Source organism: Tigriopus californicus, chromosome 2 (genome assembly GCF_007210705.1).
Source record: "Tigriopus californicus strain San Diego chromosome 2, Tcal_SD_v2.1, whole genome shotgun sequence".
NCBI lineage: Eukaryota > Metazoa > Arthropoda > Copepoda > Harpacticoida > Harpacticidae > Tigriopus > Tigriopus californicus.
Genome location: NC_081441.1, coordinates 8215888 through 8231906, shown reverse-complemented (window position 1 = coordinate 8231906; position 16019 = coordinate 8215888). Strand labels below are relative to the sequence as shown.

Below are 16019 nucleotides of genomic sequence, written 5' to 3'. Positions count from 1 at the left end.
TCCTTTCCCATTACATGAAATTGATACGCTGTTTACTTTACATTGAGCAAGCAAAATGATTTATTCTAATTGCTTCTCAATTCAAAGGGCGATTTAGCCAAATTTCTGTTTGTAACAATTTTTTGGCACACAAAAAGATTTTGGGATGGCTAACACAAATAATTGTTTTTTATTAAAATGGTCTGTGCGTGTACAAGGACACAGTACCAATCCTTAAGTAAATGTAAGTATGGGTTAATTTCACTATAGTATTGAAACAAACATAAATATTTTGTTTAGTTTCATTGTACTCTAAAAAGCATTCCCCCCACACCATTGAGGTAGACCATATCACAATAGAAGAGATGGACAACAATTGAGCTCTATGCCTAAAGAAAATTATTGCAGCTCCTGCTAATGTCCGCTTTGAAGCGAAATTAGGAGAATATCATAAACACAACTGCATCAGTTTTTACTGTTAGGTTTTTCTTTAGATTTTTGAGTTCTTCAAATGTTTTTTTTCTAAAAGTATAGTTTTCAATATGTAGCCTGAACCATGGATTTCTAGAGATATGGACTGCAAACGGAAGCAAAAATATCCTGTCTCCTAAACCGCTCATCTTATTCCAAATAAGCACTTCATACGAGCACAAGATCTTGTTGAATAGATGAACTCAGTCAAGTTTGAGCCCAAACCTATGCTTAGGGAACTCAGGAGACATGTTCAAAGTTACGTAGTAAACACTACATAAAATTTGAATTTTCGTCCTGCTCTTGGTCAGCTACATAAGCTTTTGACAATAACTTTGAAACGATCGATTTTGCATGTAAATGATATAAAATTGACCTACCATTAATTGAAGAGATCTACGTTTCTTATTTTATTACTTTAATTCGAAAAGTGGCTCAGAGTGGCTATGAGCAAGAGCAGGCTGATTGACCGGCAAGCTCGTTCGCAGTCCATATTTCTACAAGTCCGTGCCTGAACATACCCTGTCAAAGAGTGCCAAATATCATTGAATTGTGAAACTGAAGTTCTTTATGAGCACCGTGAATGATTTGCTTTTCTTAAAAAAGTAGCATTGTTCTAGCATTTTCGAATTCAAAGTAGCATTTTTTAGCATTGATTTCGCACGAGCTAGCATCGCTGGTTGAAAAAAAACTGTCCAGCCTGTTTGAGAGATGCACCCTAGTATAGTTAGCCAAACCAAATACAAAGTCAGGAGAGGGGAGGTTATCGTTTTTGATCTGCCACTCCTCAAACTGGCGTGGCAACAAACCTTGCAAAAAAAATCCAAGTTCGCTAAGACTTGTAATGATTATAACTTAGACGTAAAGAAACTTCTATTAAAACCAATGACTCGCCAAAACTATGGACTGATGACCTGTCGAAATCAATCACCTCTAAATATGCAACCATCTTCAACAAGTTACATTGATTTTCGTGTGGACGTCATGCGAGCTGATCCCTAAACATTGAATCGACCAATAGCAGTGTCCTAAGGTCGGAACTGGTCAACTGTCTTCGAATTTTTTCACAGGCCCGAACGATGGCGAAGAAGCTGGCCACCAGGCTCAGCTTTGTGCAGGATCCCCTTGAAAACGAGCCTTACGACTTAAGGGAATCCCGGGAATCGATATACTCGTTTCTACTGACTTAACATACTAATCTCGTCCCAAAAGAGATACATACATACACACAATTGCATGTCATTGTGTATTTGGCGCCAATTAAACATAACTAAACGCTATTTTAAAGGTTCGGATGTCCATCGAGTTCAAGGTCACTCTGGACTCCTTCATAATTGATCGGCTCATTGGATGAACTCTCTCATGCTCGGCATTAAACGAGGAAGTGGTCCAATGAAGTCTGGAACTATCCTCCAAAGGCAAATTAGCTCCCAAGGACAGTTCCACCACACCATTGACTTGAATGTCTTTAAACAATCCCTCCAGGTTCACGACAATAGGTTGATCTGCATTAGGAACTTCCCCAGGTCCATAAATGTTTTCAAGTCTAATAACAAGGGTATCTGGCTCTCGAGGGTGTCGTTCCAAAGATAAGATATTGGCGTTCTCGGGCAAATCTTGAACCAAAGCGCTTTTTGTTTTGAGGCCTTCAAGGTTTTGCCAGTCTTGCAAGGTCCCTTCAAATTGATTAAATAGGAAGACAGGTCGAAGGAACTCCTCCCGCATTCGAAGACGTCGCCAAGATGTCTCTTGATCATTGAGACCCATACTAACGACATGCTTGCCCCTCACCACCAAAGGCTTGCCTTCGAAAAATTCGTCCAAAGCCTCGCCCACCCCAAATCCGTCATCTCGGTAGCATCGCCGATGAACCATGAGCTCGATTTGGCCAGGATTTAGGCTCGATCCTCCTTGAGCTCGATCATTGATAACCGAGAGGGAAGTGGTTGCGTTTTTTATGAAAATACCTGAAATGAAGACACGGGTTACTTTTTTCGATCGACAGCTGACCTCTTTTACAGAACAGAAATTGAACTTCTTGATTAACTAATGTTAACAACCGTCTTTAAAAGTCTTGAGAGCATAGTCGAAAGCTTTTAACAATATTCTAAGCACCGTGCTTAGTAATCAATTACAGTCGTGTAGCATTTCTACGTAGATCAGTTGAGTGCATTGATTTGACATCTTCTAGGACTGTAGTGGTAGCAGCATCATTGATCATATCTTAGTTTTTAAAAAAAGAGCGAATTATGCTATGGTAATTTTTCAGTACAATTAGGACATTGAAGCAGGAATGGAAGATGACGTCGCCATCAAATATTGAGAGGTCACTCGTACTTTTGAGGCTCAATGGTTCTTTGTTATAGGATCAAATTAGAGTTTCAGTTTTTCGACGTATTTTTTCTGTTGGAGAATTTCCCATTCTAACAATACACTTTTTCAAACCTTAGAAAAGTTTTTTGTCGAATATTGCGATTCGTATATTAATTTTTTAGCACCTCGTCTGTTTTGAAAAGTACCCCAATGACCTCCCAAAATTTGTGCTGTAATCGTCAGACAGTTTCTGCTTTGATGTCCCAACACGGCTAGTAAAAGCTACAATGGTTGACAAGATGTCATAATACTTGGGCCATGAAATAGATTTAATGCCAGTTTCATGCTGAAATCAAGACCGCTGCTAACAGGAAAAACCTATACTAGCATACTTGAAACTATGCAAATTTTCAAAAATTAGCATCAAAAAATTATCTAATATGAAAATCGACACGCCCAATAAAAGTTATTGATTTTTAGACTGTCATGAAGCCTCTCACGACTACCAAAATAAGACATTTATTCCAACTTTTCAATCCATGCAGTTTTTCTCCAAGATCCTTTGCATTTTTAGATAAGTGCTAGTCATGGTTCATTTCTATCTTCACTTTGGCTCTCAAGGATTGATGAAACCCCTGCTAATTTCCCACTTCAGCAATCCTTTCCAGCAAATGTCAATCAATGAGTGTATTATTTAGAAATCATATGGGAAAAGAGTAGGATTCTCCGTCGTTTTGAACCCAAATGGGGTTGGATGTTGCCCAATTGGTTTAACCTCTTACTAGACAATATGAGTATTTCTAGGTGTAAAATTTGCTCTGCGGATAATTTGACACCTCAAGTCGATCAAAGTCGGCAATGGCAAGAATCGACTTAAAAGGATTTTTTATAAGAAAATGAAAATGATTTGACACATAGAATAATGACAATAAAGGCAATAAATGATCAAATAATGTATGAAAATAATTTTTTTTTGTAAAATGAATTAGTTTTTCATCTTAAATTGTTGGGAATTCCATTCCCAGTAGTGGTAAAGAAGTCCGCCGAAAAAACTGGGTTTTCAAATGTTCTTGTTATGAATTGGTTGGGCCGGCCAACTCGCAACATTGAAATTATGAAAATTTTGCAAAAAAAACTTGCACATCCGAGATGTTTCTGTAAATTTATTGCATTTGCAAATTTTGCAAATTTAAGAGCATTATTTGTCATTTTTTCTGTAATTTATTAGGCAATTTCAACCACTTCAGAAAAAATCAATCTTTGAATAATTTTCAAGAATTCTGGTCATTTTCGGCAAAACATGGGATATTGGTATTAATATATTTTTGTCAAAAGTACACGTAGGTATGAAATAGATTGCAGGTATAGTACCAACCACCCGCTTAAATATTCCATCCATCTTCAATAGCGCTTTAATACTTGGCATTTTTAAGATACTTTGTTTCAAGTTGGAACTCAATTTTGTTGGAGTAATGAGCTTCTCCTTTTAAAATAAGGCACATTTAGACGTGTTTCCATGATGTATGGGGTAGATGATTTTGAGGTGGATGGTCAATTTTTTTCGGAGTACCTCACCGCTACTGGGATTGGAATCCCAGCAGTTCAAGACGAAAAATTTTATGATTTTACTTAACTTTTATTTTGCTATTTTATTTGATCAATCAACGAATCTGATTAACCATTGAATATAAGGCTGATCGAGAATTTTAGTCAAAAGTTTGTCCTAGTCAGACTTAAATCCCACTAGATCAAAGCCTACATACGACTTACGAATATTTGAGTGCAGCAAATTAAATAATGAAGGAGCCCGAGAAAGAAGAAAGTTGGACTTCATTGTTCGAACTAGCCTGGATTCTCGAGGGCTTGAAGGTGCTCTTAAAACGCACGTTAAGCCCCTACGGTCACTACAATTGACCCTAAATCCTGGGTTGGGACAAAGCTCATGAAGCTTTTGCAAGCGAAGAGTACCAATCATATCCTCAATGTTCCTAGTAAAACATCTTTGGACCTGCTCAAGCTTTTGCAAACCTGTTGAACTTATTGGAGCCCAAATGGGCGAGGCATATTCAAGATGTGGCTGGACAATCGACTTGTACAGAGTTCGCATCGTGATACTGTCTCTGGACTTAAACGTGTGATATATACAACCACATGTTTGAAAAGCCTTACCCACCTTCAACTGGATATGCTCATCGAACTTTCCATTGTCTTGGAGAGATACACCTAAATCCTTCATGGATGAGACCTACTGGATGCCTTTGCCTTCATCATCTAATAGTGAAGTTTCTAATAAATGTCATTCCATTCGTTGCAATGTTACAAGCAGCAACCCAAGAGTAAATTTTGTCTAGGACCTCTACCAGACAACCGGAATTCTGACCCTTCCTACCATATACCACTTTTGTTTCATGAGTAGGGCCGGCCAAAACTTGCAGCCGGTAAATTTTTCAAATTTTCCAAAAAAACCTTCACATCCCAGATTTTTCTGCAAATTTATTGCATCTGCAAATTTAATTGCAATATTTGACATGTTTCTGCAATGCATTATGCAATTTCCGCCATTTCAGCAAAAAGTACCATTATTTGTGGAAATGTATTCACATTTTCAGAAATTCTGGTCAATTTTAAGACAAACTGGAAATTTTATAATCTGATTTTTTTTTTCAAATCATTTTGCAAAAAAGTACACGTAGGTATGAAAAAAATTGCCATGTAATGAGATATATTAATAATCACATGCTTGCATCCATCTTAAATAGCTCTTCTATCATTGCATTTTTTAAAGATCCTTTATTTCATATTCTAGAACTCAGTCTTGTTTGGGTGGTCATAAGGAGGATGATTAATTTGGGAAGAATTGACTCACTTTTACTTTCAAGAAACTTGAAAAGCTTAATGTTCTTAACGATTATTGTTTTTCTATTGATGAATAGAGAATATTTTTTCACTAAATATCAAGGATGTTCAAGATATTGTTCAGTCTAGGAGCCAGTGTGACCCATGCAGGAATTTGCTCCCTAAGAATAGCAGGTTCAAATCCCAGTTTATGAAGATATTATGATATAATTTTCCTTTTCATCCATGTATTGCTTAATAGGGAAGGCAAAAACAGCCCTTGCACTCACCAGACCGTGTTGGTGCCAATGTTTTGGAAAGTATATTGCAAATTTTTGTGCAAATACGGTTGATTTTTCATGCAAATTTGCTGTCATTAAAGATCATATTCACCTGCAAATTTTGGCCGACCCTAGTCATGAGCATAGGAAGAGATACTGACAATACTGCTTCTAAGTTTCTGAAGTGGAGCAATGAAGAAGACGAAGTAGAGAGGACCCAAAATGGAGTCTTGAGGAACACCCGACATGACATCATCTATGTCACTAAGGGATCCCTCAACCTTAACCAATTGCTTCCTACCACAAATGAAATTTCTTAACAAACTGAGCACCTTGCCTTGGATCCCTATCTCATGGTGAGAAATCCCATCCTCGTCGCCAATGAGATATCGCGTGTGTCGGAACCCTGAGCCCGTTTGGGCTCGTGGTAGACACATCGAAAGTAGGGCAGGAAGAACCATTAGCTGACTAGAATCCTGAAATAAAACCACTTCCGTATCCGACTGGACAGAAGTCGCGTGCGATAAAACCTCACTCCCGTAGTTAGAGGAAGTTATTTATTAGATCTTTACCTATATTCAATATCTGTATAAACCTTAGCCAGGCAAAAACAGCGTGACAATTAAATTGAGTAGGAACCTGGAATTTATTATGGGTGATAATAAAGAAATATATGTAGTACATGTATATATGTAAGTACCGTGGGATTACCCCGGGTTAGTTTCTGCTTGGCCTCAACTTGCACTTGCCCAATTAGCACTCTAGATCGATGGATATGGTAATTTCCCATTAGGAAAATCATGAGGCGAGCATGAATTTTGGCTTCAGAGGTTGCGCCAGAGTGGGTTTTTGTCTTGGGAGAGGCTGTGGGACTCCTCACATGTAGCCTGTTAACTAAAAGGCCTTGATCTACCTTGTCAAGCGCCTTGGCAAAGTCGAGATGAACTGCATCGACTGATTCATGGCTCTCTAGTCCCTTAATAACCTGCTCTATATGTTCAATCAGTTGGGTTACCGTCCCAATAATGTGCTCGGAACCCATGCTGGCTAGGAGGTCGCAATATTAGAAGTGAGAGAAATGGGCCTATAGTTACTGGGGAGGGACTGTGAAAATTGGAACAAAGTGAGCTATCTTTAGTGAAGATGGAAACTTGCCCTGATCCAACGCATCAAGTACGAGAAAACAGGAGCAAGAACCTGTGAGCATCTCATCAGAAACTGAGATGTCATATCATCAGGACCAGGCGAACTTGAAAGCCTCAAATCCCTGATGACCTCGAAAGCATCTTGATCTGTGACTACAAGATCATCTAAACGCTCAGCTTGACAAGCCTTGCCAATCTCAACAAACTCATCAATAGAGCAATGGGCTGTTGCTCCTAAACCCTTTGGAGTTGACAAGACACTAGAGAACTGATCTCCAACGATGTTGGCCATTTACTGTACATTGTCTTTGGCTTCCCCATTGACCTCAAAGGGCCCAACAGGGTGTTTCATCTTTCTCTTAAAGTTTGCATAAGAGATAAAAGCCTTCGGATTCGACCTGATCTGCTGGGGAACCACCCTGCTTTCCTTTTTCAAATGATCTGTCTCAATGGAGGCCTTAATCCTACCTTGAAATAAATCCAACTTACTTTGAAGGCCACTCACAACTTCGGGATTCAAATTTCTACGGAGCCTTTTTGCTATCTTGCGTCGCTTTTTGAACAATTTTTTCCTAAACTTCGCAATCTTAGCCTGCGTCCCACCATTCGGAGCTGAAAAAGGAAGGCAAAAATTGCCCATAAAGCTACCCAAAACGTGTTGGTGCCTAAATTGTGGAAAGTTAGTTTGCAATTTTTGTTCAAATTCTATTTATGCAAATTTCCTGTCAATAAAAACCATATTCATCGGCAAATTTGTCCGGTCCTAGTTATGAGCTTTGAGGCTTTTGAGGCTTGAATTAGCCGTGTATCAACGCATACCTCTTCCTTTACTAATGATGCAAAAATTCAAACACTGTTTTGAAGGACTAATGGATATTGACTTCAGATATATCTAGAAATATAGCTGATGGAATGTACTCAAGAATATTGTTTAACTTCGAATCTTTTACACCTATAGATTGTGATAAATCAAGTAACAACGGGACACATTTTCTTGTGTTTCATGAATATGGTTGTAATTTTTGTAGGTTGCTGATATGGCTAAATGTTAATGCAGTAACCCTAAGCTTTTACTGCCCATCACGGTTAAGGGAATTTGGATCCAGGTGGAATGGTATGAACATTTAGTTCCAAATACATTTCTTATACCTTAAGCTTAATATAAGTATGGATGGGCTCTTTTTTTATTACATTACGTACATTTAAAGCGAGTTTTTATTGCACGTACTGCAGCATCTTGTAATCAAATGCAAAATGATTATTCGAGTTTTTGTTTAGATTGGCTGTACGATTATAGCCAAGTGGTCTAAAAACGCACCCGATGGAAGCACGACATGGTTCCCCGGAGGGCATGGGATCATATCCCACCTTCGGAGAAAATCTTACTTAGGGCTGGAGATTAACTAACCTGCAGATATTTAGAAAAAAACGTGAAGATTTTCCTAGTATTCGTAATATACTTATTAAGCTTAGTTATTATTTATGTATCACATACAAGCATTCCAATTTTGCACGATTTATCAACTTAATTTTTTTAGCTCATTCGCAAATTTTGCTTTCACAATTGCTTGAGTTTACTTGGTAAAATTGCAAAAGTTACTGTTCAATTGTGTGTGCCACATCATGATTATCATTTTCTTTAAGATTCATTGGCATGAATGAACGACGTCTCAACGGCGGAAATTGGTTCCTAACATATTTCTATGTAGTAAAAATGGCGTTCTTGGGTCTGAAAGGCTGCGCCCGTCAGGAAAGCCCGTTGCTTTTCATGGCCGTACTCTTTTACTAAAGTGGCCTAGCCACTGGGTATTTTCAGGAGCCTGACGTGATATGAGAAAAAAGTAGAATTGCACCCACCAGTAGTGACAGGGTAATAATTGGAACTGACAGGTTCCTTGTCTCCATCGGTCAACTCATAAGAAAATCTCTCGTCTTTAATCCTCCTCATGAATTGACGTCCATTCGCATCCGTCCAAAATTCTCCGTCATTCTCCAAAGTTTTATCCGTGTACACCATGATGACTTCTTTACCCATGTCCAAGGTATCCTCTACAAGAAAAAGGACTCAAAATCGAAGGTAGAGAATGCTTCGTAAAAGGTTAATCTTCGAAAAAACTCTTCAAAATGTACGCACTTGGAATTGGTCCAACTAACCACTCGACCTCGTATTCATCTCGATTCGTAAACTTCCTGATAATGTACGATGCCCAATCTCCGATTAGCTTGACTCTCCATTCCGTTACTTGGTCCAATTTGAACTCTTCGATTTGGTCGATATCCATGACAACTGGGGTTTCATCGTCTGGTCGGAAAATATAAGCCCCTGAGGCCTGGAAAAACATTGCCTTTGTTCTTAGTTTCAACAAATAAGAAGCCTTTAAGGAGACTAGATCTCACTTGAGTGTCGCCCCCCTCCCTCTTAGAATTGTAGTACTTCATGGATATGTCCAAATTTTCGGGTAAAGCATCCTGCAATTGTTTCGCAGAAATCTTTTCTCCGATGGCAACTTTCTGTTCGATCGTTGGCGTTCCATTTTGATCGATGAAGAACGAGCGATATCCTTCAGAATGACAGAGAAGAGGGCATTATAATAGTGACCTTTGAAGGCTGAATATGAAATGCTCATACCAAGCGCAGGAACGCGTTCGGCCTCAAAGAACAATTCGAAATTGGCATAGCCATATCGTTCAGGAATTTGCTTCACTTCTTCAGGTATTTCGATGAATTCCAATTTCATCTCATTGCCCTCCTCGTCATGAATGGTCACTGTTTGACTCTCACCCACTGGAAGTCGGACATTCACATTTGAAGTGAATGGTTTAGGATTGTAAACCACAAAAACCAAACGCTCAGCACTGTCCAATGAGTGGCAGGAGGACATATTCAATTGAGGGCACACGAACAATTGGTAAGGGTCATCCAAGGTCAAGCCGAGTTCCATGAATAACTCTCGACCCATTATGTTTTGGGCACCATGTTCTGCATTGCTATGAAAATGGTTTTAAAAACTGGCTTCTATGTTGGAAAACACCAATCTATCAATCTTGTTATGATTAGGAGCTTATGTTAATACTAAATCTAATTCTTCGTCAATAAAAAAAACTTTGGAATAGTTTTCAGTTGGTCAACTTCAATTACCTCAATCTCGTATGATAATCCGAATCAACGAGTTGTTTGGCGGTTCCAGTTATGGCGTCATGATGTTGGGCCACGCCCACCTCTCTTTTCAGGGCCCTCATCTGACCTTGGTCCAGGCTATTTTGTGACAAAGCCACAAATTGTTGAGCAGATTGGAGTAGACCACTGGCTTGTCGCTCATGGAATTTGAACGTCGGTCTTGAAGTGAAATATCCAGTCCAGTAACTGTTCACGGCTGTTTTGAGAGTTAAAAAAAGTATCTGAGTGAGTACAATTTCATTTATATGAGTTCCCTATTGCAAATTGCTTACAACTGGCGTAGGGAAAGAAATCGTCCGTTTTGGTGGGCAAGACAGCTTGCTCTTCATTTAGCGCTTTCAAGTAGCAAGATGGCGTTGAATAGAGCACGTGGACCCCGGTCTCTGAAGATCGCTCGTTCACAAGAGAGACTAAAGTGTCCAATTCGTTGAAAAAAGGTCCTGCATCCTGATAAGTGAAGTCGTCTCCCATGGTGAACATGATGTGCTCAGAATCGAACAACACTCGAGCTTCCTCCACATGTTCCAAGAATTGTAAAACCTAAGACAGAGAAATGGACCAACTTCCAGATTCGAGCGAAAATCACACACTGGGCTGCAAATTATGAGACGGTTCTGGCTTAATAGCCTCTTAAACGGGAGCCTGTAGATACAGGCATACTAAACCGGGCCGGGAAAAAATGCAATTCCGACATTGCAAAGACGGGAAAAGCTCGATAAAGAATGGCTTACCTTGGCATTGGAATTTTCTTCAGTAAATCCTTCATCACGACAGTATCCAACCACTCCAAAGCAGAATCCTTTAGGGGCACTGTAATGACGAGGGAAAATCCCGGTGAAAATGGACCCGCCCTCATCCGCGTTTCCATTGGGTGAAGCTTCCCAAACCATCTGAAACAGCAGGTAAACACTGAGAATCAAAGCCAAACTCTTTAACAATGGGCTTTACAAATGGGAACATTCTCATTGAACGACGGAAAGGTGTTCCCAAAATAGATTTGCCATTCACCAAATCAAGAGTAACAAAAAAAGGTTATACTGGCGAGTCTTTCTGCACGAGTGATTCTAAATGCAAGCCGAGGCATAGGTGGGCGTTCCAATAAATAAATGAAATTGCCAAATCGATATGGAGTATATTTCTGGAATGATCTCTTTTCATTGAGTTGGTTGACCAATGATAATTTGAGCAAAAAACAATTGATTCCAGATTTTGTTGGGTGTTAGTTTAGTAACAATGCTCGGTTGTGGTTTTATATGGTAAAAATAGCCCACTATCCCATTGTTCCTTTGCTATTGTTGTATCTCTCACACAATGTTTGTTGATGGACCTCAATTGATGGACGGCCATATCCCGGAGACACTGGACCTGTTGTTCGTTCCCCTTACTTTTAATGACCCGTGAAGGACAACTGGAACGACTCAATTGCTTGCGTCTGGGATTTCAATTAAGCATGATGTCTAGCATTGATCATTAATTCCCTCTCTCTGTCTCTCTTTGATTGTACGGATATACACTGTACGTACATGATATACTGTGCTACTGTAGTACATACGTGAAGCTCCTTGTTCGCCTTGCGCTCCTCTCGATCCCGATAATCTATTCGAGCAAAGAAGAGCCCATCGAAGCCCATTTGAGCGAACAGATTGGCTTGTTCCTTGGAATGGCCAAAGGGATCAATTTGCCAAGCAATCTTTGGCACTCCACAACTTCCTACGGATTTCCAAAAGGCTTAATGTGACTCTGAATGGAAATGCACGAGAGCTCAATCAGCTTTGCTTACCAAATTCCGAGACCAGCTCGTCGAATCCCGCCGCCATATTACTGATAATACTCGAGTAATGAGTGGCAGCCTCGTCGTTCATGGACCAACCACCTCCAATGAATTCCAGACGGCCTTCATCTACTAACTGATGGGCCAAGGTCTTGGTTGTGTCGTTCTGAAGGTTCCACCATTGCCAGAAAAACGCCGTTTCCACTTGAATGAACCTTTGGAGATGCACATGTTGGAATGGAACCACCCGGGATAGATGGGGATCATGGGAGACGGGACTTTTGGGAGCTCACTCACCTTCTCTCGGGATTGACAGCCAAGGCTTGGACCACGGTATCGATAATGTTCTGCACGTCGGCCAACTGTATGTTGTTCTTTTCGCCGTAAAAGTATTCATCTAGCGTTTTCAGCCAGCCAACGTCATCGTGAGAATGAGCAACCAGGTGGACATTGAGCATGTCTGAAATTCAAGTTTTACATATATTGGGTGACACGCAATGTGTTCCGTAGGTTTTCACCTACATCACCTCTTTTCGCATTTCCATTTGAAATGCGCTTTTTTTGATTAATTCATTTGGTCCAGTTCAAAACATTCATTCCGTGCGACATTGTCTCTCCTACATAAAGCATTTGACTAGAATGATTTAACTTAAACGGCATTGTTGAGCCTTTTAGGATTCTGCTTTCCCAATGTTCAAAAGCCAAGAATGCAGAACAATCATATCAAAAGCATTTATCGCTAACACTTGGAGGCTGCAGGGATATTTGCCTTGTTTCTAATATCGCAAGTGTCACTACTAACTCAAGAAAGGAGCTAAATTGACACCTGATGTTCACGGTATTTTCTTTTGTTCCAATTTGACTCGAGAGTTTTGCTATTTCAACAAATATCTATTGATATTTGTTGCGACCAGTTTCAGGTTTCGACTGTTGATATAAGTCACTATCCTAATGATGCAGATGCCCTGATGTCAAAGAGTTAGTCACATTTTTCATTGAGAGGATTTTTCACAATGGGGTTAGTAGGACTATGAACAGGATCCGAGTAGGGCTCTTTTCTACTTACTCAATGGACAGCTTGTTTGGAATTATGGACAATTACGAACAAGAAAATTGACAAGTACCTTTCTAAACGTTTCTAAAAGTTGAATACATCTGTTTAGCTAATCAGCTTGTCAATGAGAATGTTCTGTTCAGTAACGGTCTTTGTAAAGAAGCCAATTTAAAATCTAGTGCCCTTCCCAAAAGATGAGAAAGTGATCTCTTTTTGATCAGAACTGTCATATCATTTTGCAATGCACCACAATTGCTGCCTACCCTCTCAAAATGGAACAAACTCCTGTAACTCTGCAATCTCAACCAAGCCAAGTAAACACATGATTTTGGAACAACATTTTAAACAGTGAGCTCTCAGACACCTCAGTGGGTTGTACTACACCCCACCTTTGTCAAATTCAACTTACCACTCTCCACCTTGTAATATCTATTCTCCTTCACCAAACCTATCCCTCACTAACTTCCCCAACACACGATCGATAAGCTAAGCAAGGCTATTGAAATCATCATCAAAGAGCTATCTTCCTTTTTGGTCAATTCATGACGAAGTAAAAGCCGTTTTCGGACCAAATTGAAAGAAAAAATGGAGAAGTTGTCAGTACTCGAGTCTTTTCGAAAGGACTCATGTCCAGACTCATCAAGAAGTATACATTTAAAACCGAGTAAAAGACTCAAGTGCGCTTGGACTTGAAGAATAATACCGGACTTGCCCCAGCACTAAAACAAGGCAAATTATATATTTGCAATTGCTGATTTTTTACCGAAATGATTGATTGTCCCCCAGAACTGCAAGGTTAAAGATGTTTTAGACTATCAAGTAATCTTTTTTCTAAACAAAAATGTACACGATGCAATTGACAGCAAACACTTTAAGCCACGTTTCCTAGGGAAGATTCGCAATATCTGGTTTTCAAAATTATAATGTATAAGTAAAATATAACGGATTGGCGTGATTCTGGCGGAATTGGGTGAAAAGTGGCGGAAAGTTCGACTTCTGGCCAAATCTTGGCGGAAAATTTTGGCGGTTTGATATTTTTTTCGGCCAAACCATCTGGCACCACTGGTTGTGACCACCCGAGAACCTCAGATATCAGGGAGTGATCATCATTGCACAACGACTTTGCTTCTTTGCAGATATGGGCCAAAGTCATTCCAGGAGGTGCGTCCAAGCCTTTGATATTGAACTCGGTCCAATTGGAAGGGTCTTTATGGCCCAAGTAGGAAAAGGAGCCTATAAATTGTTCATTGGGTCGAGATGATCGCACAGCCGTTTATTTAGTGGCATAGATTGGAATGAGTTGGTGGGCAATTATTGACATGTGGTCGTCATTCATGTCTAGAGCTTGATTAATCAACTCATCATGTGGCTTCTTCAAAGAAGGCACTTGTAATGTTATTATCTTTATGAATATTGCAAGACCAGCCGTTTATGTTATGTCTGTTGTCAATGATAATCTCGAAGGGTTATAGCAAAGGAAACCTATCTGAAAAATTACACATGGCATGAAAAGCTTTGCGGTTGATTCTACTCGAGTTTGTTGAATAATATTCCTATTATGTTCATCTTTTGCTTTGCGTCCTCCCCATCCAAAATGTACCGTAAATATGTATACATTTTATTCTAGGTATATTGCGAAAGATTTGTCATTGGACTATTGGTAGCTTTTGCAGGTTTACATGATGACATATGTTTCCTACTAAGGTGTCTTCTCTACGGAAGTTTTTGGTTAGGCATTTTGCATCCGGGCACCCGGATATATCATCTTACTTTTTGTTTTGTGAGTCAGGTTTATGATGAGTTTGATTAGCCTTTTAGAGCTGGAAGCAAAGTTCCAGTATTGTACATTTTGATACCATGCAGTTGTCCCTTATGAGAAAGGCCCAAGCTTTTCTTAGCATAACAGGGATGCAAGGCTTTTGAGACAGTGAATCAGAAGTCGTCCAATAACGGTGATAAAGACTTGTCGCTTTCTGAGCTTTTTCATTTATTGTTTTATTTCTCGTCAGGTAAAAGTGGAAGGTAAAAAACAATTATTGAAACTCATGAAAATTTATATGACGTATAAGCATTTCTAAGTTGATGGTTTATTGTATTGCCTTTTTTGAACCATTGAACATCCTCTTCTTAAATAAGGTAGGTAATAAGTAATGCAGAAGTACTCATGCTGTCGAAAATCTTACCTTCTCTAGGAACGGGACAACTGTTATATCCACAGGTTTGGCCTTGCTTGTTGGCAGACTTTACAAACCGAGCTTGGATCACCGAAGGGCTAACTAAATAGAGCAAGGCCGACATCGTCAAAATGGAACGGAGGGATGAGCCTTTCATGACTGTCGACACTTAGGTACAATTGTCGACTGAGCCCAGGTCGCCGATAGAAAGAGATTGTAGGTACAGATGCTACGTATCTTACAAAATATCTTGCCTTTATCACGATCGCAAGGTTTATCATTGATAGTGTTATTATGAGCCAATTCATGGATTGTCGAATTTTGCAATGATAAAGAACTAGAAGAATGGGTGGATGATGATGTTGGATTTTCAGAAGGTCACTTATTCATATTTGTTTGTCCTAAATCCTCTTATTTGTTAATATAGAATCAATCAAAGAGCTTAGCAGCGAAAAATAGTAACAACTCTCCCCCCTTCTTTGCCTTTTTTTATGAACGTTTAGGGACTATCAATCTTATTGACATCATCACATCAAATAAACAAAACGAAAAGTATAGTTTGACTTTTCAAAAGATTTGCCCCCTGCACTGCTGAATAGATTTCCTCCTAATCTATCTTTACGCAGCTCTTTATGCACCGTACCTTAGGGGGCTGATCGCACCATCGGTCAGTTCCCTCTCGATTCGCCGTTCAATGGTCCTTCAACCCTCGGAATCGCGTGGAAAAAAGGGACGAGGACTGAGAAATATGGTGCATTTGCCTTCTTCGCTTTGCGAAGCCGAATCTCCGGAGTTGTGCAGCGATGCTTGGATCTCCG

At 39.6% G+C, this 16019-nt stretch overlaps 1 protein-coding gene across 1 annotated transcript; it reads right to left on the bottom strand.

Moving 5' to 3' along the window:
• Positions 1 to 1682: 1682 nt before the first annotated feature.
• LOC131893492 (lysosomal alpha-mannosidase-like) lies at positions 1683 to 15398 on the bottom strand. Its single transcript, XM_059243533.1, has 12 exons — positions 15211 to 15398; positions 12271 to 12433; positions 11983 to 12188; positions 11755 to 11912; positions 10934 to 11092; positions 10475 to 10742; positions 10164 to 10398; positions 9654 to 10012; positions 9422 to 9585; positions 9159 to 9354; positions 8882 to 9073; positions 1683 to 2417 (listed from the first exon to the last, which is right to left on the bottom strand). Exons 1-12 carry the CDS (start codon positions 15356 to 15358, stop codon positions 1711 to 1713), a joined length of 2955 nt encoding a protein of 984 aa, XP_059099516.1. The 5' UTR covers positions 15359 to 15398; the 3' UTR covers positions 1683 to 1710.
• Positions 15399 to 16019: the final 621 nt, after the last annotated feature.

Coding starts and splice junctions, on each gene's coding strand:
- LOC131893492 (XM_059243533.1), bottom strand. CDS start 15,358: ATGAAAGGCTCATCCCTCCGTTCCATTTTGACGATGTCGGCCTTGCTC. Junction 11,913..11,982: donor CGAGCTGGTCTCGGAATTTG/GTAAGCAAAGCT, acceptor GGAAATCCGTAG/GAAGTTGTGGAGTGCCAAAG. Junction 10,743..10,933: donor AAGAAAATTCCAATGCCAAG/GTAAGCCATTCT, acceptor TCTCTGTCTTAG/GTTTTACAATTCTTGGAACA.